At 44.4% G+C, this 25,400-nt stretch overlaps 1 protein-coding gene across 2 annotated transcripts in view; it reads left to right on the top strand.

The window, feature by feature from the left end:
• ece2a (endothelin converting enzyme 2a) overlaps nt 1–25,400 on the top strand; it is a 72,064-nt gene that overhangs the window by 28,065 nt on the left and 18,599 nt on the right. For both annotated transcript variants that reach the window (XM_084368774.1, XM_084368775.1), the window contains exon 3: nt 8,369–8,652. In XM_084368774.1, the coding sequence (XP_084224900.1) occupies nt 8,369–8,652 (284 nt within the window). The remainder of the gene's footprint in view (nt 1–8,368; nt 8,653–25,400) is intronic.

Here is a 25,400-nt window from a genome sequence, read left to right as displayed (position 1 = left end):
ACGCACATTTACGCGTCCACGGTTTCTTGCTGAATCATGACCTTCCTCTCCGCTGCCTTCCTCGCGCTGACTGACAGATTAGAACGCCGCCAGTCACCGAGAACAAACAGTACAGTCGGTGGCGGTTACACACACATGCACACGCGCACAGGCACATACTTTCTTACCAGAATAGCACGATGGAAAGATAAATATTGGTACCTCTGTGTCTGACTCAGCACGGCTATAATGAATATCAAGGGGGAGGGAGAGGAGGAAGCCGCTGACAGACACAGCTGTTAACACAACTGTGCAAACAAAACATCCTTGGACGAACTTCTCTAGTTCACCGTAACTCGTGTAGGTACTGTAGTGTGTGACACGACAAAGGCTGTGATGATATTGATATTTCCACTGCAGAGATAAGATGTGCACGCTGGTTATTGAAGCCATTCTGAGGAAATGCTGGTTTATTTATGTGGCAAATTATCATACGCTTGTGAGCAACTGTGATCAGAGCCTGTGATTCGTGGCAAATTGGTGTAGCAGAACTGACCACAGCTTAGCCTTAAACAGGCCAGATGTCAGGCTTGTTGTGGGACAGGGACTGGAGGAATGAACCAAAGCTTCACGTTAAATGGACAAGATGTGTGCCAGATAAAGGCCTTAACGTATACTCACTCTACATGGGCATGTTGGCCCTCATGTGTGGGTCTGGGCCAAATGAAGGACAGAGGAATCAACTAGAGCTTCAACTTACATGGGCCGTATATATCTGGGCCAGAGCAAATAACCACATGTTTACCCTAAATCCTCCTTAACCTTAAATGAGATTTTGTAAGAATAGTGTTCATTCCTCGCGCAGAGATCCAGAGATTTAAATCTGTCCTCCATCTGTATTTGTGACAGCGGGTGTCATGATGTGATGATGGTTGTTCATATGCTGCGTGGGGTGTTGATGATCTAATGAGAGTTTTGTGGAGCTGCTTCAGTGGGATGGAAACTGGGCGTGAGACAGAGATGGACACAATAGCTCCCGAACATGCTGTACTGAAAGCTAATTGTCATCATATTCACTTCATTCTACCAGTATTTGTTGTTGTTGTTTCTTGAAGTCTGACAGGCCACAGCAGCATCCTTTACATGCACCTGACCTGCACACCTGACTCACGCTGTGCGTACGTGTGTGTGCCCCAAAGAGCTCCTCAGTTACACAGCAAGGGCAGATCAAATGGCATCATCCGGGCTCTCTACCAACCGCACACACTCTCCCTCTCTGTCTGTCTGTCTGTCTGTCCGTCTCGCTCTTTGACTCCCACACTTAGTCACCCCTGTTGCTCTCATCTCGCCCACTTTGTCTGACAGCTGCCCACCCTTCATGTGAGCGCTCCATCCATCGCTCTTGATCTCCAGACGTTCACAGTGGCACCGTTGTGTGTTTTTCGGCTGTTGTTCGACCCCGCTCGGGACGGAGAGGGACTTAAAATGCAGAAGCGCCGCAGCTTCCACCGTTGAGTGTTTCTCTTTGAGCAGAGAGCGAAGTGTAAAAGCACTCAAGCCCGCAGTTTTCACAAAATTATACGTGCCGCAAATGGTTGACCGCGGTATTGTACGAATCCTGGCAGGGAAGTTAACAAGGCATAAATAGTAATATTGAAAGGGATGTGGGCGGCTTTCAATAACTGTTAGTTCTGGCTAATGGGAGAGAAAAGATGGCTCTCTCCTCTCGCTGCCATTTACTAAGCCCCCGTTCCTGGTGCCTGTTGGTGTTTTGGATCTGAGAGAAGCTTTAGGCTCCATGCCACTGCAGAGAGGCAGATTCATACAATGGAGTCCTTCCAAAAGTCCTCCATCGCTCACACACACACACACATACATATACACACAGGCTCACACTCCATCAAACAGTCACACTGTCACGGGCACACGTTAATTATTCAGCCACTAATTATCTCGTATACCCGGTTACGTAACTGAGGTTGCTTTTGTGAGTGGAGGGAAGAAGAGAACTCATGAGGAGTAACTTGCCGGAAGAGCCGAGCTTTTCAAAGAAAATTTCATCTGGCCCCCGCTGCTGATGCAACTTCTGTGGAGCATCTGAAACTGCTCGAAAAAACACGGAAAATAAAGAAATATCTAAATCTGGCGAAGATGCAGAGATGGGGCTGTGCTCAGATCAGCTCGTGCACACCCAAACACACTGAAACACGGCGCCATTCGTGTATTTAAATATTGCTTTGTCACTGTAAATGGATGCTAGCTGGTGATGGATGTGATTTTAAGACAGTGGGATGAGGAAAATGGATTTATTCTGTGTACTTCGGGTGACCGACGAGGCTCGGCGGTCATATCTCTCCCTCCTCTCCCTCTTTTACTTCCTCATCTGCTCCCCATTTTTCTCCCTTGTCATGCTTTAGTACTGTAGTCCGTCAACCCTTCGTTCTTTTTTCTGTCTGCTTCCCCCTTGCGTGACTTCTCTTTCACCCCCACTGTTCTTTAATTTTTATAACTCCTCGTGTCCCCTCTCTCCTCCGGTGTCTTATCTCCCTCACGTTCCTTCCACCTCTTACCTCCCTTCACTTCTCCCCATATCTGCTCCGCTCTCGCTCCTCCGTCCCAGTGTGAGGCCTAAACAAGCTGCGAGGCTGTTTTCAGTCAGCAAAACTCCTGAAAAATTGTGCATTTTAATCAGAAACTCAGCTTCGAGCAAACAAGCACTTCTCGAGCTCTTTTTTCATCCTTCTGTCACTGTCGGCGAACACAGAAGGAGTGCAACAACAGGAATATCTTCAAGGTGAGACTGTCGGAAAGTTATCTCCATAACTTTCTTTATATGCTCGCATGTGGTCGAATGCACTGTGATTCAAACTTCAGCCCAAATTAAACGCACAGTATGTAATTTCTGCCACTTTGGGTCTCTGTAAAGTAAATTGGGATTATGGGAGTTGTTGTCCTCAGTGTTAAACAACCACCAATGCCGAAGGATAATCCATTCCTGTACAGAAATGTTCACGGATGAGTTTAAAAGTTTTATTCATGTTATGTTTAGTCAGGTTTGTCGACTTCCTGCCTCACTCTCCGACTCTCTCCTGGAAGTTCCTGTGACAGGCGACCAAATGAAATGCACCGTTACGTTCAATAAAATGTGGTTTCTCTGACTTTGAACTAGAGCCCAATCAATATATATCGACATTGGCCTCTCGCAGATAAATGAGTATTGGCATATATGTTGTCCGGCATGTGCAAATCTGAAAACTCTGCAAAACATGCGTTGGATAATTTATAATTATTAAATTCCAAGTTGATTCAGTAATTTTCGGTGCTCTGATGTCATTTTAGACAACAAAGTTTATGGTTATCCCGCCTCTGTTACATATCTGTGATACAGGTGTTTGAGGGATCAGTGCACAAAAAAAAAGTGTGTATCGGCAGATGTATCGACCAAATCTTTTACTTCCTAATATTGGTATCGCCATTGGCCCCAAATTTCAAGCATCGGTCGGGCTGTAGTTTGAACATGTTGGAAACATTTAGGATAATTATAAGTTCATAACCCAACAACAACCCTCTGGTTCTCAGTAAAAAAAGGCTAAAATTGGTCAACTGGGTGGTCCGCCCAGGTCAAGTCTATGTGTGGGAAACACTACTAAGTTTCAGAGAATTTTGACTTTTCTTTCTCAAAAGAATAAAAAACAATTAAGCAATTATGGAAGTTTGTGATTAATATTGTAGTTGACAATTAATCAATTAATCATTGTAATCGAGTCCATATAGGTCAAGTAAATTAAAGGCCCGTCCTTGTGCGTTTGTGATTGTGTGTGAATGTCAGCAAATGCTTGTCGTATAATTAATCAGCTGACAGTGGACTCTAACTTAGAGGGGAGATTAAGAGATAATTGGTTAAAACAAGGCCCAGTGTGACGCTGTCTCCTGCCATCATCGTCACGGTGTGCACACGCAAACACGGACACGTGCCGGCTTCTGATAACCTGACACGACCAGTCGCGGTCAAAATTAATCACGCGTTGTGCACAAATCTTCACCGACATGAGCTTCACGTCTGCATGCATAATAGAAAACTCTCCTGCATTTCGAGTTTTTTATAAAGCAGCTAAATAGACGTCATCTTACTGTAAATGTCTGATCCTCTGTTTTGACAGATTCACACCTTATCCACACATTCAGCGGGCACTGAACAAACACCTACACACAGCCACGTGATGAACGTGCATGCACACACACATTCACACTCGAAAACAAAGCCTCCACTTGAGCACTTTTCATATGTTGACATTTACAGTCATTGCAGCTGAACTTTGTGAGGCGTCACCGTGGCATCAGTTTACCTCGGGGCTAGCCCAGAGCCTGCGGGGCGGTGGTGGGTTTTGGTGTCGGTGGGGGCTGAGTGTTGTTGCTAGAGCACATGCGAACATCACCTTTCATCAGCGCTGGCCTCGCTCCCTCACCCTTAATGCGTCTAAACCGAGCTGGGATGCGAATGAATACCCAGCGTGCCTCTGACATCATGGAGTTTCCACTGCTGCGCTCGTCTCACCTCAGAGATATCAGCTTTGATATTTCACACCGCTGGCTCACTCGCAGGGGTTCCCCACCCACCACCCCTCCTGACCATAGATGGACGGTTTATGCGGAGAGAGGTCATCTGATGGCTCAAAGGTCAAATCTGCAAGTGTTCATGTTGAGTAAGAGTCAGGGGGGAATCTTTCTGGTTTGAGGATTGGCTCCAAATTAGGATGCGAATGTGTAGTTTTGATCACATTTCTGAGCAGAGTAGTTATGTAAATGCAGATTTTATGATGGAGGAGCGCTTTCTAGATGTGAAAACAAACTTTTGCAAACTTTTTATGTAATCATGAAAGTGCAGTGCTGAGTTTACACTGACTAACGCAGTCTCTCATGTAACACTACCCTATAGGCTTGTGCTATAAATGAGGCGAGCACCCATGTGGACAGCCAGCTCGATGATTTACTGTAGTGTTGAATGGGGTGTTCCTGGTGGAAAATCACAGAGACATCAGCAGGTGTCGGTTACACTCTTAAAACACAGATTTGATTCATAGGAGTTCCTCGCTTCTATTTTTACGACACGGACTTTATTGATCGAAAAATGAATAGCTTGAACCCTCAGTTGTAATTTCGGAAAATATCCCGCGGCGCTTCTCCTGGTAAACCAAGCGTGCGCGAGCATCCGAGGAATGCTGCGTTATTCCACTGGATTACCCCAGAGGTTTCCTTCCCTGTGGTGCGTCTCCGCAGCTGCGAGAGTCACATGTTAAGCTTTTTTTCCCTGAATATCAAAGGGTTTGTCAGGTCAGCCGTGCAACCGGAGGCCATTGTTGCGACGTGCATCTCTGAGTGTGCAGAAAGGAAAACCACCTCCATGTTTGGTGCTAACAGCTGGTTTACTTCTTCGTCTATTTTCAATCTTTGTTTGTGCAGAATTTCCTGTATAAATGGACGCGGAGAGACAAACACGACGGGCTTGAACTAACAAACAGTTTACACATGTCACAAGCGGGATGACGGATGTCCGGCGCAGTTTGTTTTTGCCGATTTGTTATGAGTGGTATGATGCTTTTTAAGACCTGGACTCAGATTTTCCATGACACACACACACACACACACACACACACATATGCACACTCACACAGCCAGCAGAATGAGGTGATATGACACCTCTAACTTTAGTCTCCCTCTCCGCCCGCTCTGGATAATCCAGTTAGGATGCGCTCTCTGGCTATCAGGAGGTTTTTAGCTTCCTGGCTTCCAACTGGAGGGAAAAACAGACTCCAGGCTCCAGACTGGCCTGGACTGGTATCCTGAATAAACCTTTATCACTTAAACACGTCATGCAAGCACTCCAGGATCTCCCCGCACACACATAAATGCACACTATCTGATCCCTTTCTTGGCAGTTACAATGAGCCCTAAAGGAAAGAAAAACACAGGGTTGTTTTGGTTAAACATCCTGACGGTCATAAAGCTTCATGTAAACTTGAAAGCAAATCTGCACGATACGATAAACGTCAATTTTCACATCACCATATCACTGCATCTAGTGTGTGTGCAGGTATGACGGTGAGGGTATGTGTGTCAGTGTGCGTACAAAGGTCAGAGGTTGCGGGGGCCACCGGCTGATGTCACAGACCCCCAAAACGAGAGTAGTGTCCTTGGTGACAGCCTGGCAACTATACTTGTCGTGACAACCCCTAGGAATGAGCTGTCATGTGACACCCCTTCCTTGGAGCCGAGTGCATGGAAAAAGAAAACACACACCCGCACACACACACGGCTGTGTCAGCGGGGGGAAACCCTTTGGAAACAATGTCCGGCATGCTTGGGGATTTGAGAGGGGAGCGCAGCGAGTGAGTTAACCCACTCTGGAGAGCACCAAATCTGGGCATGAAACAAGGCCACGGACACGACTTTTTCGCCCATAAACTGACTAGTGGATGTAAATCATTAACGTTGTTTCCTTAAAGGATGATGCCACCGTGTTTATGACCCATTTTGAGGTGGAAAGAATCTCCAGTGCGCCCATAACTCATATCTTGTTTGTCCGGTTGCCTCCTCCTCCGTACGAAATGTATTTTCCAAAGGCTGCTGCTTGCTTTTGGCACACGTGAAGTGAGATTAAAGTTATCTAAAATAACCTGTTGAGCCTGTGTAATTCAACCCCGACGTATTCTCTCATATTCCAGCCATCCATAAAGAAAGCGTTCAACTATTTGAGTGTGACGAGCGGCGCTGACATATTTCCTCCCTTGTTTTGAAGCCAACGTCACGGGGAGAGCCATCAGGGGACGGCACGGCTCCAGGCCCTCTTGATGTCCGCAACACGCACGACACAACAACATACGCGTGCATGAGCGGCGAACGCACCGCACCACTGCTGGAGTGGATTTGGCACAGCGCTCTCTGGCTTTTAATATATCTGTGGCTGGTGTTTCTTCTCTCCTTGTCACCTTGAATCTGTTTTCATAGTTGCTATCACATCTGCTGGCTCTCGTTGTTCATGTATGTCTATACGTGTAAATGAATTCTCGCTGTGAGTGACATAACATAAGGTTTCCACACACCCACACTTGGTTACAAATGTGTTGTTTGGTACGTGAGGCCGCTAACTGAATCGCTCGCACGCGCACGGAGCTTTTGGAGGCTGGTAATTAGTCAAAGCAATAAGGTGATAACAAGCGCCAGCCACACGTTTGCAGCGGAGGTGTCACTGCCGACATGCTGCCGGAAGTCACAGCCCCACCTATCGCTTTGCGCCCTCTCCTCCCCAGCATCCAAGGCAGATACCCTTAAACACAGATGTACGTGCACACACACAGACTTTATTAAGTAGAAGATCACAGGACCATTCCCCTGGCAAACACACACAAACTTTAACTGCAACAATATCTGCATCGAGGTAGTGTATATGACTCCCCCATGTCCTCCTCCTCCAGCTTCCTTCCCCTTTTTTCTTCTGCCTGTCTTCGCCACCCACTCCTCCTCCTGCATGCACACGATCCATGAGTCATCTGATCCTAAAGGTGAGATGCTGCATTCAGTAGATTATTTTCATCTCGTGTTGCCACATGAGAGGCTATCTCAACTTTTCTTTTGTCCTCTTTTATCTCCCTCCCTGGCTTTCATCCATCCGTCACCCGCTGACGAGCTACAAGTTGAAACCTTGTCGCTTGTGACGGCGTTTGTTCAGCGCGAGGTCTTCTCCTTCTGAACACACTTTGATATGGGCCGCGTACGGTGCTCTGCCGTGGGAGTTTTCCATCTCTGCCTGCTCATCAGTCAGAGGAGAGGTCACAGCAGTGACAGCAGCGGTGTTTCTTGACATGATAATGATAATAACAATCTTTTTTTCTATGTAGCACAACGTTGCAAAGTGCTTAACCAGATGAGGCAAAATGAGGAAGAGATCAGTAAAAACAATATCAACTAGAAAGGCACTCAGTAGAGTGCATACCTTTGCCAAGGCCCAACATCTCCCTTATTTGTACAGTGATAAGTACGAAAAAAATTCCTGAATACGTCTCTTAATGTGAATCCGCACCAAAAGGTAACAGGTTCTTCTGGGCCGAGACCCATCCTCCATCCAAGTTTCATCAAAATCTGTTCAGTAGTTTTTGTGTAATCCTGCTGACAAACCAACCAAACAACCAACAAACAGACACAGAGGTAATAAAACATGTATTAAACATTAAGTTTGCACAAAAAGAAGAGATTTAAAAGTGGTAAGGGACTTAGTGTGTCTGAGATCAGTAGGCAAAGAGTTGGATAATGTGGGGGCCCCGATAGTCCACCATTAATCATTGTTCTGCCAACACGTCTCAGTTTTCCTCCTCTCTCCATTCTCTCCCCTCAGGTTGTGGAAACAGCAGTTTGAGTGGCGACATGTACAACGCCGGCTACCGCTCCATCACCAACATAGACTACTCCTCAGTGTGCATCAGTACTATGAGCGCCAGGCACAGCGACTGTCCCGGTATGACCTGGCACGAGATGGACGTCCGCCAGCTCTCCTTCCCCGATGCGTCCTTCGATGTCGTTCTAGAGAAGGCCACGCTGGACGCCCTCATGGTGGAAGAGAAGGATCCATGGAGGTTGTCTCCTCACACCACCTGTTTCATTCACAAGGCCCTCACAGAGGTATCGTGGATTGAGATCTGAAGTTTTATTTGAATTTCTTGCCAAACTTGATTCCATTTTCCACAAAACATATGTGCAGGACGACAGTATATTTAACATAAGCCCACTTCTGTCTCCGCTGCTCAACTGCAATAAAATTACACTTAAAAGTTGCTGTGTCACTTTGGAACAAGTGTTAACACAGTAATGATGCAGGCTGTTCAATAAGTGGCCAAATCAATGATGCAGGTCACAGAGCAGCACTCAGATGTGCAAAACAGAGCTGGAAAGTTAAACTTAACAAACGTCGAAGAGCAGACACAGAGTCTCGAACCCCTGAAAAAATAAGAAATATCCATGTATTATATGATGTTTATCTGCAGTTCTGTTTAAAATCAAACTTCATTTATGGTTACCATCCTGGTTTCTGGGCAAAAATTGATTCAATCTGATTGACTGATTGGAAATTCCTCGAGATACAGCGATCTACTTTTTTCAGTTCTGATCAAGTTCCAGTACCTTAAAATTTAAATGTCCTAATGAGTAAGATTAAGCAACGTCCATAGTCTGATTCACTTCTATATTACAGCAGTTAGATGTTTTTTATTTTACATTTGAGGACAGTTTTCTGACATGACAGTGATGAACATACTACACTGTAGATCTGTTTAACTGCTCTGTCCTCTGTCAGCATTGTGCCAGCCATAAGAGTCTTTACACGCCTACTGTATGATGATTTGAATGCTCTGCCGCACTCAGCGTTGATCTGTAAATGATTTCTCTCTGACAGTGGAAATCGGTAATAGTGGCACTTTACTTTCCCACTCCATCTCCGCAGTCTATCAGTTGACTTACGTGACGTGGAGTGCCCTTCAGCTGCTGGCTGCGCCGCTAACCACCACTGTGTCAATGTGACAATGACAATGTTTTGGCCATTAGCCATGCTTGACCTTGACACACTAAGACAAGAGAAAACTGCTATCAACTGAAGTAGGTGACTGCCGAGCTCTGAATGGGGAAGAATTACTCACGATGCACTCGCCGCAGCATTCGTAGCGCGGCTGAAAGAGTGAGAATTCAAAGTTTAGTTTGTAATTGCAGGTTCAGTTTAGCCTCAAAACACAGGCTGAATATATAATTACGGTAACAGCAATAGTGGAAAAGGTCACAATGTGTGAATCATCTTAATGGAAGCAGGTAGAGGGGACTAAGTGCAACCAATGCTGATGGAAATGTTTTAAATTATACATAAATGAAAATATGATGAAGCCTTTCAGTTGAATATTTAACAGTGTAGTAGGCCACAAGCATAGTATCAGCGCTGATGACTTGGACTCGGCGGTTAGTGTTGTTGAATTAGTCCTGAAAAAACTGCCAATTAACAAAATTGACAAAAAATGGTTCAAAACGGTTTTGACAACAACATGCACGTGAGCGGCCCAGATTTATAATCCAGCCGCTGGTTTCACTCTGGTGGACAGTTGGCGGTCGTGACGCAGAAATAAACAGAATAATTGTAAACTTTTAATGATGATAGTAATGCACTGAATATGTTCGTCTGCCCTCCAGGAATGTATTCATTCATCGTGTTTTGTCGGGTCAGTCGGTTTTGTTCAAGTTCCTCCGAGTTAAAAATACAAATTAAATTGCAGTGTCAAGTATTTTTTAAATTGTCTCTCAAGAAATGCAAAATAAATTCATATAAATAGTGTAAAAATGTGAAAAAAGCCCAACAGCATCTTCTCCCACCAGCTTATTAATTGCACAAAGATATGGATGAGGATGTTGATGCCTCTTCATTCATGAGCTCATACATTTTGCAGCAATTGATTTAATGTGAATTGGTACTCTAGTACCACTGTAATTCGGTCAGAACCCCTATAAGTACTGAGTTCAGTATCCAACCCTGCACAAAATAGACAGGATTGCAGGATGCATTGCGTGCATGTCTTGCTTTGTTCATCCCTGAGAGAAGATGATGCCTGAGAATGTTATCAGACTGAAGTATTTAAAGGATCTTTCCTTCTCCTCAAATCAACTCGGACTCTAATGCCACGAGCTTAACCGGGGACAAGTTTACTCAAGAAGTAAACAGCGGCATACATTGCGCTGTGTGTTGGCCAAGTTTTAAAGGACAGCGTCTGACAATACCAGCACACACACACACACGTGCAATCGAAAAAGTAGTCAGTGTCCTGAGTGTTTTCCTCCAGCAGAAGGAAGTATTAAAGGAAGGATCAGCGAGTGTGTTTGGGTGACAGATGGGAGGATTTGAATTCCCTTCCAGAAGAAGTGAAGCTGAACTCACGAAGCAGCCCCGACTGAGAGTTCGAGATGTTCGCACTCGTCGTCACCTGCTTCCCTTCGCACCATCTCTCCTTCTCACTTCTGCCTCTCGCTCCGGTTTTTCCCCCTTATTTCCACTTTCGTTTTTCTCACCTGCTCTCCGCTCAGGGCTGTGTGGAGAGACGGGAATGTGCGATTGTGTTCATGTTGTCATGCAATGTGCCTCTTTATGTGTGCAAATACCGGTGTGTGTGTAATCAGAGAAGTCAATAGTCCTCTGCGCTGTTATATTTCTGCTCTCTCACTGTGGCTTGTTTGGGTACAGCAGTCACGATTCCACTTTGTGTGTGTGTATGTGGGTGGCGGGTTCATAGTCTACTTTAATTTCTCACAAAAAAACGTTCTCACAAAAAGGGACAGACGGAGGGAGATGAGAATAGGCGAGAAGGAAAGAAAGAAAGAAACGGCTCTGAAGAAGCAAGAAAAATGGCCTGAGATGTGGCGAAAAGGGAGGAGATCCCTGAAGAATCTTTTTACTGGACTCAACTAAGGAGGGAGAAGGAGGAGAGAGGGGGGAAAGGGTAAAAAGAAGGGGAAGAAAAGAAAAAGGAGCTGGAGACAGAAACCAAGACTGACAGGAAGCTAATGAGCAGTGCGCCAGTGTGAGACCGATGGGAGGAAGGTAGCAAAAGAGAGGGAGAAAGAGGGGAGGGAGCGCACTTTAATCTAAAATCTGCTTTGAGAGTGTTTCCTAACAGAGGCAAACACGTCGAGGTAAAAAAAACGAAAAAGAAATGTTCCCGGGGACAATTAGCAGCCGATGCAAAGCAAATACATGTTTCGGCATGTGAAGATAACGAGGCAAAAAGAAAACCTGCAGAGAACAAACAGATCAAATGCAGCAGGAATCAGGACACACACACTGTATCGTGGTGCAATAGGTGTAACAACAAACAGCTTTATTTTTGCTGCTACATGCACACACACACACACGCACGCACACAAAGTAAATCTCACAGTCGAGGCCGTTGTGCACTGAGGTGTGAAATTTATTTCACAGCCTGACATGCTCTGTGAATCACTCTTACTGTTGCTATGGAGACTCCTTCATTGGATATCATCTCAGACTAACACTTTTAATTGCTAACCTTTAGTCCTGTTTAAAGAGGTAAAGACAAGTCCTTGGGCTCGTTTAGAGAGGGACAAGCTGGTCTTTAGTGTCTTTCAGCCCCCGTTTGAAGAAGTCAATGAAAATCTTCGGTTTGACGTGATACTTTTTTGATGCACGTGGAGGTTTTGTCTTTTTTTTTTTTTTTTTTTCGTCCTTCACTGGACGGTCAAAGTGCAGCGTCAGCCGAAGAACAGCATCCCCAGAGTTTTTTCCTCTCAAGGGCACTGAAGTGGAGATTGTTGATAATGCAAGGTCTGAAATTTTAGCCAAGTTTACAAGTTTGGTACGACTGCATAGTTTCAGTGCATTAGTGAGAGAATCTTAACTGAAGCAAAGTCATCGTTACGTGCAACAGACGGAGGAAAAGATTTAATACAGACACTTTAAAACTTTTTAAAAAAGAGAATTGTCTCTGTTTCATGTCGCCCAAATTTATCTCAGAAATGTAAATTTCATTTCTGAAACTAAGAGCAGCTTTTTTGTGTGTTTTGGAGGCTGTTATGTGGATCTTTCGAGGGTTTCGTAACCCTGTCTGTAAAATGTGTGTGTGTAAAATTATGAAAAATGCTCATTACGACTTCCTCGAGCCCAAAGTGATGCCTTGAAATTGCTTCTTTTATTCAACCGGCAATCCAAAACCCAAAGACTCTTCGTTTATCATCATAAATAACAGAGGAAAGCAGCAGATCTTTACATTTCAGAAGCTGGAACCAGCAAATGTTTGATGAATTTCGCTTGAAAAAACGACTGAAACGATTAATCATTTATCAAAATGCTAAGCACTTCACGTTCTTTCCATCGACTAATTGATTAATTGACTCGTCATTGCAGCCCCGTTCTTGTGCTACATTTTGAAAACTTGACTTTATCCGGCCCGTCTCACACAGTGTGGGGAACAAGAGCTTCAAGGCTCTATCATCTGACAAGGACGTCACTAGATCATCACTTACATCATGTCATACAAAAGGTGCAGCATCCTACATGTTCTCTTCACTTTCTAGTTCTGCCGCCATGAATCTCTCAGTCAAAACCAAACAAAAGATGTGAGTAGCATGGGACCACGGGGGTTGTTGTCTTCATTGTTAAACAGCCACCATCGTTTATGAAAATCTATTGACGTGACTAAAGCCACAACTTAACAAAATATGACAGAGGTTCACTAATTTTTAGACATTTTAATATAGAAATGTGAAGAGTGTAAGACAGACTGGAGATGAGGGTGAACCCCCGACTCTGCAAGGCTAACGTATTGGAAAACATATGACTGTGAACCCGCACACCCGTCACGGTGGAGCGGCCCACGTCATGACATCATCCTGAGACAGTCATTGGCATTGATTGGTTGTCTCTGGCTCCTGCTGTGGAGAGCTCTCCCCTTGCTCCATTACCGGGAAGCTTGGACGCCTGCCGGGAAGACGGCCCCGGGGGAACATTCATCTCATTACACACATGTAGATGGCACAGCAGCCACGCACACACCCATGAGCTTTAGTCTCATTTCCTGGAGTTTATGAAATGTTTTCTTTTAGAGCTCAAATTACGCCGAACGCTCGGTGTATATGTGCGTCTGTTTTTCTGTCTGTGTCTTGATGTCGGCATGTTTTCATTGCTGTGTGAACCTTTTGTGCCAGGATAAACTGGATTACACCGATCCACTTTATTGTCTCTCTCCTTCTCTCGCTTTTCACACTCTCCCTGTGCTGTCACACCCCGCTGGAAAATGAAGAGCAATTTGTAGGTTACAGCTTAATTTCTTAACCACAGAAGGAGTTTGGAGCAATTTAGCATGCATGTGTTATATTCTTCTATATATTTAGTTCAACACTTTATGTATGAAACTTTGCATTGTCACCGATCGGCCTCAGTAACATAAAGGGTGTTATATGTGACAGATTTTTGATTATCAGAACAGGACTTTTTTACTTTGTGGGCTCCCTGAAAGTCCAAAATGAGCTAGTTTAAACTACCCACCCTACCCCAGGGTTTAGTGCGTTTACGTCCCGGGGTAGGGTCTCTTGATTCTTGTTGGGATGGAGTGTTAGGGCTACGTGGTCCACCAAACTGGTTTTCAGAGGTACACTTCAAACCAAGGGCCGTCTCAAAACGTTACTGTCCTTTTCTTTATAACAAGTATAAAACAATCGCTGCTAATTTGCTGCCATCTGAGCTAACTTGCTAGCTGGCTAACGTTATATTGTTACTGCTGATTTGTGCAAGACAATCCAGCATTTTGATGTATTTCAATGTCGCCTTCCCCAAATTTATGGCAGGTGAAGCCCAAAATTTAACTAACATCCACCAACAAGTTGCTGCACTTGGTACCACTCCTCTAGTGTCAGTGCAGACCGGCAGGGCAGGAGCACGGGTCGCTAATGTTAGCCTATAAAGCACCGCTAGTGGCCAGGTACTGAAATGAAGCAGTGTTCTTGATTGATAGCGTGAAGTTGTGAGTGAGTGCTCTTCTATCGCTGTGATACCATTTCATAGGGAGAGATTTCCAATAGTTGTTTTGGTTTGAGTTTGTGCCATAGTTATTTCCTGTTTTATTTTGAAGTTCTGCCCTAATGTGTCATGGTTTGCTTTTCACTTCCTCCCTTTGTCCTTTTCTCGCCTTTTTTCCCTCTTCACATGTGTTTAATATGTTAATTACTCCTGTCTATTAAAGCCTGTGTTTTTCAGATGGTCTTCATCAGGTTGTCCTTCCAGTTTGTCATGCATCTCCTGTTCCTATCCCTGTCCTTATCCCTGCGTCAGTCCCGTTTCTCGTGTTCCCAGCTCATTGTTGTGTTTTATATAGTGCTGCTAAACCAAAGTCATATGTTGCAACTGCTGAATATCCAGAGGGATACTCTGCGCTCTGATGAAGGCCACTCGCCTGAAACATTGGCATGTAGTCTCTCTCTGTGCGTGAAAACTTCTGTCTTAGTGAGTAAAAATTAATTCGGAGGTCTCTGTAGGTCTATAAAGGTTTGTGAAGGAAGAAGTTGTCCTAGCAGCCACACTGATGGAGTCGATGAGTCATTAAACTTTAAACCAGATTAATGCTGAAAGCAGCTGAGGCATATTATATTTTACACCACTGCTTGTGTGTTTGTGTTTATCTCAAAGCCTCGTGAGCCCACATATTTTTCATGCATACATGCTGTTTAATGTGTGTGTGCGTATCCCGAACTGCAGATTTGTAGATGTGTGTTCCTGCGCGCGCATGTGTGTCTGTATTCTTGACTTTGCATATGCTTCTTTGCATTACTGCCATCCATGTATGCTTTTTACATATATCCCTATATTATGTGCACATACCTTTGTGGTTGGTGTGTGTGTGTGTGTGTGTGTGTGTGTGTGTGTGTGTGTGTGTGTGTGTGTGTGAGTGAGGGGGCTGGCCCGATGAACCCTCTCCTCCTCGGCTGCAGCAGTGGGAAAGTAGAGCAGTGGAGCACACGTGAGGGAGAGGGAGCGTGGGTGATTGCGATTCTGGCTGCGCATGTGTAGAGATGTGAGGACGGGATCAAAGACGGGAGTGCGCGAGTCTATTTGTGTTTGCTTGCTGAGCATCTTTTTATTAATTAATTTATGCGCGGCGCTTGTCAGTCCATACGCTTCTGTGTGGGCGCACATGCACGCATCTGCATCTATACGAGTCATATACACATGTGTTTTTTTTCTCGTGTAGTGTGTGCGAGTGAGGGTGCGTCAGGGGACGGACGGCTGAGCCGAAGCCCTCCGAGCTCTCTGGAGATTTTCACACCGGTCAGGCATGAGTCTCTGCACGTGCTCAGCCATACATACACTCGGCACTCACATTGGCAGATGGCCTGCTCCTCACGCACAAATACACCAATCCCAACACAAAAACAACACATACATGCGCTGTATAACATATTTCTTTGGTGCTATATGAAGTGAAGGGTATTTGCATATAGGAAATGGTTTGTTTTCCCTTTTGCTGATGAAGAATTTAGTGAGGAAAAATGGATTCAAGAAACAAACATAGATGCACAGTTTCCTTATTTACTTCCATCCCTTTGTGCACATTTCCCACATATTCCCTCTTGTCTTTTGTCCCAGTTTCAACCCGAGTCCTCTCCGCGCTGTTCACCTCACGCTCACTCTATCTGTGGACACTTCTGCTAATCCAGCATTAAGGTTTGTCCCAGCTGTGAATAGGGAAGCCCCCGGAGCCAGACGCAATCCCTCTGTTCGCTTTTACACATACACACACACACACACGCACACGCTCCCTCCCTCCCCTTCACACACACACACACACACACACACACAAGCACACACACACAAGCACACACACACTGACAAAGACCATTTCAAGTTTACAAAACTGTCCACACGGATATGTGGTGTTCTTTAATGTGCTGACACGGGATGGCAGATGCAAGTTAAACATGAGTCATTGACTACATGCTTTGATGCATGCATTCACACACTTTTTGCACACACACACACGGACACACAGTGGTTGCCTCAATCCTCCAGCTCTCTGTCATATCATCTGTGCACCTGATTGCAGTATGACTGTGGGAAAAATGTGCGGCCAGATTTTTTTCTCCCCACTTTTTCACAACATGTACAATATAATCTGTGTCCAGGACAGAGATTATAATGTACAGGGACTGCCCTTAGTGGTTTGTGTGTGAGAGGGAGAGAGCTATAAGCAGAGAGGAGAGAATTAGATTATGATGGTATATACGTGCACATTACTGAGGGATAAAGTTGGAAGAGAAAAGCGAGGGAGGGGAATTGGACATCGACAACATGATACAGACTGAGGAAAGTGAGGAAAATGGCTGTGCAGGCTGGTCGAAATGTCTTTTAAATTAAATAATAAAAGTTATTTCCCCCACGATGTGGAATGAAATATATTTCACACACACACGATGTAAAGAAAACTTTGACTGAAAGTCATAAAAAGGCATAAGAAAACACACCTGCAGCACTGCAAAGGGGGGCAAGCCCAAATCAAGTAAACACGGGAGGTGTTCACACGCGCGCACACACACACACACTCTCCTGCCCAGCTAGCCGTTGCCTAGGCGACTGGCATCGACTACAGAGCACTGTTCCTATGGAAACAACGGATGCCTAAAGGAGGAAGATGATTAATTGGAAATGGAGAATATAGGAGAGAGGGATGAGGAAGACCAGAGACGAGGGACAGGAGGGAGGATAATGAGGGAGAGAGGAAGTGAGGCTCGCTCGCAAAAACACACACACACTTAAGGAAATAAATGATCATGAAGGTGTGTTATAGTTTTTCCTCTGTGCTGTTTGTCTATCGGGTAGAATGAGACGAGCGCAACCTGCTCAGGAGGAAAAAGACGAGGGGGGAAATCCATATTTAGAGAGGATGTGTGGAAAAATCAATGTAGGCCACAGTGAAGTGCAGTGGAGTACACACCTTGAAGAGGGTTAGTAGACTAAACAAATCTCCCAGGAGTGTGTGTGTGTGTGACTGTGTGTGTGTGAGGATGTTTTTTATAATCCTGAGCCCATCACACCTTAACACTGTGTTCTTTTGAACTGGATGTCGACACAAGTCTTCGTCTCTTTTCGATCAAGTTCGCCACAACTTGGATATTTTATCCGTCAGCTATCTTCTTCACTTCCTCTGCTGCGAACACACGGCTGTCAACACATCGGAAAACGTGTTAATTAGTGAGCCTTAAGCCGGGCTCAGACTACACGGGTTTTAAAATCTTAGCCGATTTTGAAATCGGGTTGCATCACACACACACAAGGAGAAACTTTACAGATGTTCCCTCTAATCTCAGACACGCACTCGCTACAAGATTTTCGACTAATTGAGCGTCACACACTACGAGCTGTTATTAAGACTATTGTGCAACAGAAAGCAATACGCCACCTGATGTCGCACGATCTCAAGGGAGGCAAATATGAGCAAAATGGAGTGAGGTGGTGCTACAGATTGCTGTAGTAATGCTTTGCAGAGAGAGACAAAAGAAAGGTAGAAGGATAAAGGAGTCTGGATGAGCGAATGGTCAGGAGATGTGGTTATTTCTTCTTTGGCAAGAAACTGTCAGTTTTAATATCTGTCAACTAGGGAAGTCAAGACTTCGAAAATAGATTGTAATTGATATTTCAGAGATGCTTTATTGATTTCTTTGAGAAGAGGGATTACTCCCAGAGATAACTATTGATCTGCTTGGGAAGACGGTTTACCCAGGGGAGATTTAAGAAAGCAAACTGCCTGTCTATTATTATCTTTTATTGTTTATTGTTGAATCCCTCTGTGATCTTTATTCTCCACAATCTTTGTTTTGTGGTGAATACTGTTTGGACTGGCCGAACCATAACCTGTCACACTGCTGTCGTAAAATACATCTATCTTTTTTAAAGACGATTTGAAACCAACAAACTGTTGAACTTAACACATCCAGATGTCAGTCTAATAATAGCACAGCTGTCAGTGCTGAAAATTCGTAACGTGGTATCATAACCCGAAAGTCAACAGTAGTGTGCCGGCTAACGTTAGCCTCAAGGGCTGGAGTGTTTACCGATGCTTGGCAGCACCGTCAACGACACCATCTCCTTGTGTCCCTCTCATAGACTATTGCTGTGTCCCTTGAAGGGTACCGATGTAATCATCTAGATTTTAACCCCTAAGCTGAGCTACTGCACACTAACTTGCTAAAATACAGTTATTGAAATGGTTTTGAACCCCTAAATATCACACGTCTGAAATTACCGGGTCAGGCCCTGATGAGTCTGTGAGCAGTTCAGGAGGCTTAAAACTGACTTTCAGGAGGGGAGAAACGGGGATAAATTGGCCCAAAAGCCTGTTGCTGCTACTACAGGCGAGCTGTTTCCTCATGTTTCCTGGTCTCTGTGCTAAGCTAAGCTGACAAGCGCTGGACTTCCCCTCATATTCACGGACAGGCGTGAGTTTGGTGTCGATTTCCTAATCTAACTCAGCAAGAAAGCAGTTTTTCACAAAGTTTTAACGTTGCATGCTTCCAAAAGGTACAAACTACTGCTCTTACAGTCCATCCATAAACATATATTGTTGTTTTCATGCCTTTTGTTTCATAGACTGCAGAAATAGAAACAAAAAGGAAAGATACAGTAAGTAACGGCGTTAGGATTCATTATTATTCCTGTGTTAAAGAAGTCTTAAAAACAGTCGCACACATACTGTAAACACGCACAAATGAGTGTCTATGCAATCACACTTTTCTATTTACATTTCTATTTTACAGCCAGGCCCTTAAACACAAACTGCCCACACTGTAAAGCTTTGAATCTGTTATTTTTCTATTATTCATAGCAGCTGCACTGTTCCTCAGTTTGACTGCAGCGTCTGGAAGCTTCTTCGATGGAGCGCACTCTCCCTTTTCCTTTTTCTGCCTTCGTCCCTATCTTTCCCCTCTCTTTTGTTCTTCGATCACAGAATGTTAGAAACCAGGAGAATCGATAGAGACGCTTTTCTCTCGTTAAGGCCTTTCAAAGTCAGAGAGGAGGGAGGCAGGGAGGCAGGGCTTTGTGTTTATTTGTTACTGTCTCGTTCTCATGGTGAAAGTTATCGTTCGAGTCGAGGAGGGTTTAGGAGGTCGGATCCATGTTGAATTCCTTTCAGTCGACACCCGTCATCATCATCATCATCATGTTTGTCTCTAATTACACGTGACTGACAATGGATCCTTTCATGCAATGCACATTAAAAGATCAAAAACGCAAGCAAGCATGCAGGCTTATGTTCACGAGAGTGGTAGTAATCTCTGACGTAACACTCTGTACATTACGTGTGTGTTTGCATATCTGATAGAGGCGTTATCGTGCATTATGCAAAACACCTGTTGTTTGTGTGTCTGTGCGTGCATGCATTTGAAAGACAGAACATTCAAGTGCGTGTGTGTGTGTGTGTGTGTGTGTGTGTGTGTGTTTAAGGTGTTCCTGGACAGATAGGACTCATCCAACTGTGAAAACAGTCTTCTTCCACACAGCAAATCAATCAAGCCTGCAGCTGGGTCACTCTCTCTCCTCTGCTGCACTCTATTTTTCCCGCCTCTCCTCCGCCTGAACCTTTCGCTGTCCACCTCAAAGCCCGGCCCGGGTCGATTGCCGAGCCTCTTGATCCTCCATCTTCCAGCACTCCCGTCCCACAGCGGACACATAGGAGAATCGTAAGAAACAGATTTTTTTCTGTGCTGGCAGAAGTCCACGCAACATAACGCTGGCTTCATCTCAAGTGACCAAAATGACCCTCTCTCTTTTTGAGCTAATGGACCAGAGCAGACAGCTAAGGTAACAGCTATTTGCCACTTTAGAGGAGCGATGGAAGCAGGGAGAGGGCGCTGATTTAGACTCTTGAGGCTCGACCCTCTCGCCAGAAATAGACCTGAATCCTGCAGGTACAAACAGATCATGTAACTCATCAATTGTCAGCTGCGGAGTCCTTTTGGCTGATAAAGAAAGAGACCTTGGAGCGGGCGCTCCACAGACTCCGATTGTAAGTTATACAAGGGTGTTTTTTTTTCTCAACAGACACGTTAAATAACATTTTCTTTAGGTTATGTGCAGTCGTTGAGTTGATGTAGGTTCAGATTTTGCTCCAGGGTGACTTTATTTAGACCTTCCTTCAGTTTTTTTTTATATTTAAAAGGCGATGTGGAACAGTTTAGTACAGTGTGTTCATGAAGTGAAGGAGAAAACGATAGAAGATAAATAATGGCCAAGATATCCTGACTTTGAATCTTAATGTAGGTGAAGCTCCACAACAGCTGAATGCTACACTTTCCATCCAGGTGCCACTCGATGGCATTTTTCCCTCCCTGCCTGGTAAAGTCCTACATCTTCCACTCTGAGACTACACATCCTTCAGAACAACAGAAGATATTAGCGGTAGTAAAACAATCTTGGCAACTCCTTCACAGATCCCCTGGCAAATCTTAAGACTGACATCATTGTGAAGCCTAAACATCCAAGTGAAGTAACGCCAGCCAAGCCAAAGCGCCAGTATTTGATGAGCCGGGCATTAGACTGAATAATCACCTATCTGTCTCTAGATTTGTCTACTTCAGCTTTTAATATTGGACTGCTTTTTGCCCACATGCTCCAACAATTGTTAGATAAGTTAGACAAGGCCAAGTGTCAGGCATTGTTGTGTTATTTTCACCTTTGCTGTATCGAGGTCAGACAGGACTGATTTTTGTGTCGCAGAAATGTGACAAAACTCCCGTACAGTGTTTGTTTTCCTGACCTTAACCCTGACTGCTTAAATGGTGTTAATTGGTTTGTCTTTATTGGAATAAAAGGAAAATCATTAGACTACAGAAGGCAAAAGGAACACAAGGTGTGTGAAGTGTTTTCAACTTCTTTCTTCAAACACAGCTCATCCCCAGGTGTCTCATTGAATAACTGCTTGTTTTCATCTCATTTTATGAAGCTAAATCCATCTTTTCATCTTCTTAAGCCCTCTGCCACCTCCCCTTTGTCTTTAATCTGATCCCCTCCTCTTCCTTCTCTTCCTCCCATCCCCCTCGTCATAGCTGTGCGGTAGCTAACCCTCTCAACTCCGGGCCAAAGCACTCCGCCAGATGTGCATGGATCCCGCTGGTGAACAGCTGGACGCCACTGCTAAAGACACACCCATACATACATATACATACGTGACACACATACACAGACGTAGATGAACGTGACACAGATGTGCCCTCCGGTGCCACAGCTCCAGATGTGTAGACGGAGATCTTTGCCGTGCGTCCTCGCATTTGTTTTACACCGAAAAGACGTCAGAGATGCGGGGAGCTCGTCTTTTTTTGTTCTCTTTGAGTCAGTCAGCGCCGCCTCGCACTAAACTGCTTCTTGACAACCTCCAGATAATTATACATTTATTTAACTGACACCGCCCATGATGGCAGACGCGTGACGCTGTGACAGTGACTTCTGCATCCACAACACAAGAGCTGCCAGCGGCTGTCAGCAGGCTCTTGGCAGACGCTGCACCTCTCTCACACACACACACACACACACACACACACATTATTGTATATTTAGAAAAATGTCATGATGGTTGCTGTGTTCCAACATAGTAAAATTAAATTCGTAAATGAAGTCCAAGAATGTCCTGATGTCTCAAAATAACATAGTAGTTGCCATTTAAAGAAAAAATTGAGTATAAAATGTTGTGGAGCCGTATTGTCCATTAAATGTACCGGGGTATTAAGCATTAAATTGCATGTTTTAATGACTTTATGGTATTTGAAGGCCCCATTAACTCTTAAAGTTACTTCATGTTCTAATTGTCTCCTATTACAGGTGGCCGTTTGCACCGCCAGACAATAACATCACATTTACGGCTTTACCACGAGTTTATAAAGAAAGCCTTTTCCTTCAAAATACTTTAAAACGATGAACTGCAGATGGAGATTAAACAAAAAGTAAAATCACCTTCTTACACTAACCCAAGAATGAAAGAAAAAGATAAAAAGACAGAGATGTTCGGTATTACTCAGCCGTCTGGATGCTCTCGTAGTTGTTGGTTGTTTCATCGGACAGAAGTGGGGTTTCATAACACTCCCATTGAGTTAAATTGCCTCCTTCAGTATCCTCAGACTGAAGTCATTGCAAACCTTTTATCCAGTCTTCTGCAGAATCTCATTTCTCTTCTTCTTTTGTTTTGTCCGTCAGATTTTCTCCCCACTCACTGCTGCCTCTTATTTTCTCATCCCGTCAGTGGTTATCATGGGATGTCGTGATAAAACATGTACCAGTCTGGCTGAAATATGCAACTTAACTGTAAGATGTGACTGAGACATCTTATTTGAAAATATATGTACAGTACAGAGCATCATCTTACTGTAAATTAAGGGACATTTCTTGCTTGTTTACTCATAGGGTTGGGCTCTGATCGATCCATTTTCTACCTGGTCGCCAGTTGGCAAAAATACTCATATTCCCTAATGCCAACAAATCCCTCATCAAACCTTTTATCACCTTGTTTTATATTAGCAATGAGCAATATAGAAACCATTCAGGTGATGCTAGCAGGCTCTCAGATACAGTACAGCTGATGCTGAAAGTCGCTTTTCCAGGTTAAACAGTGACTTTAATAGTGATACATCATAACCTCCGTAGCTAATTAAAGTAATAGTTTGATGCATGTTACATCAATATTTCATCAAACGTATTAGTTCTTCATCAAGACGTTAAGTATTTAAAAATATCGGACTGGATTATCCCGCCCCCTCCCCTCAGGCCTCCATCCAGAGCCACACATGAACGCTCGCTGCCTGACTGCCCTGGAGGTCCCACTGGCCAGCTGGGAGATGCTCCCGTAGCATTTTTTGTTTCATTAAATAAATAAACAAACAACTCCGTGCTTCGTTGTCGTCGCTAACACTGTATCTCATGTCTCATTCATACATGTAAGAAAACTGTTTTCTAATAAATGTAAGCTAGCATGCGAGATTTGGGAAATTATCGGCTGCGTTTTCTCTGCCGTCCTTGTGCGACTAGCTCACTATTAGCTTAGTAGCAACATATCCGCCAAACCTTCTTGGAGAGAGTGCACGTGGCTACACAGGTATGGGTAGATGAGCGAGCAGGCCAGCCGTCGACTGCATTAGGACAGAATGAAATGATTGGATGCACTTATTAGAGGTCTGCAACAGCCACATGCACCGCATTGTTCTGGGGTTTTTTGCAGAGCATTTGATTGATTGATTGATTGATTAATAATACATTTTCAACAAACATAGCAAAAAAAGGCTTCTAAAGTAACTTGCAGAGTTGAGAAGGTCGATACCACACTGTACAGGGAATGCGCAGAGACTGGAAACAGGGTGAAACAAAGAGGCTCAAGTGGAAAAATACACTTACAAACACCTCTACAGCTCACTAATGGACATGTTGTATCTTGTTTGCTTAATCCGTACAAAAACTGAAGAGGTACTGGTGGCGATGTGCCTGACTTTCCTTGTCAGGACCTGTTGCCTGGCAACCAGAGGAGACACTAGGAAGTCACTGGCCCTTGACAAAAAACAGTCCAGTACATGTTCCCCATAAATTTACATAAAGTGTTGAATTTTTTCCTTAAATGTCTGATTGTCAGGTTGGATCTGCGAGTTGGATCACTAACGGTTGTGTTTCTGCTGTCTCATCCGGCCAAAGGTGATTACAGATCCGAATGATGAGCTTTTATTTATGAGGGATTCAGATTCAATTCTGGATTTAGATTTGCTTAAATACAGTCAAACCCCAACCCCGCATATGGAGCTGTGTTCATTGGTTTAACACATATGTTGTTTACCATCCTATATGTCTGTGTTGTTCTTAATGTAAATGATTTAACAGTGTCATGATGAAACATGGAGCAAAAAGTAGGCTGTGAACATATCTGTGTGTGTGACTCGGGGGGTACAAGGTTAATAACCGGCTTCCTGTTTGCACATCTTCGCTCTCGTCTTTGTTTATACACCACATGCTTGTGTATGTGTCACAGCCGTAACTGGAGAAAGTCCGACTGGACTCTCTGGTGCAGTTTGAGTGAATAAGCCTCAGACGGCGTGAATAAGTGTGCCTCTGACTGTCTGTGCGTGTGTGTGTGCGTGCATCCATCTGTGCTATGGTGCACCCTGCCAGTTGCTGCCCATATTGTCTGTCGCTGACTGTAGTACACAACATGCTCCAAGGCTCTCTATATGACAGCAGTTGAATAGACTAACCCAGCAGGCTGCAGTCCAACTTCAGCCAGGGAAAGATTAGAAAGCTAGATGGAGACAAGAAGGAGGAGGGGTGGTGTGTGTGTGTGTGTGTGTGTGTGTGTGTGCGCAAGAAGATGTTACGGGAAATCAAATGTTGTCCAAAGGCTGCTCGGTCTGTAATTTCTGGGAAACAGCCTTTTTTATGCGGACATCTGCAAATGAGTGTGTTAGGCTTGGATTTACCTGCCGGCAGCCTGCGCTGCCTCCTTGTTATTTTCTCAGTAACAAACAAATTAAGCTGTTTGCCACTTTCCTCTCTTACTCGGGTTATTTGTGATTGAGTGTGTGGGTGTATGTGTATGTGTGTGTGCTAACTGACCACTGGCTGTTATCCTGCATTTATATAACCTCTACGGCGAACTGACACTCGATTCACACATCAAAACATGCATGCAAGCACACAGAAACTTGTCCCTTCTCAAGAGGGCTTTTTATTGATCTCTGTCGACCTTAACTGACATCTAGACTCATTTTAAGCCTCGCAAAGACCCTCAGCACTTGTGTGTCTTCGTAAACGTGTGAGGAAGGGTCAAAATGTTCCCTCCTACCGAATGTCTGAAACTCAAACTGGTGCTCAC

This window comes from Pagrus pagrus, assembly GCF_965226575.1.
Source record: "Pagrus pagrus genome assembly, chromosome: 12".
NCBI classification, from domain to species: domain Eukaryota; kingdom Metazoa; phylum Chordata; class Actinopteri; order Spariformes; family Sparidae; genus Pagrus; species Pagrus pagrus.
This window is presented reverse-complemented; position numbering and strand designations above follow the sequence as displayed.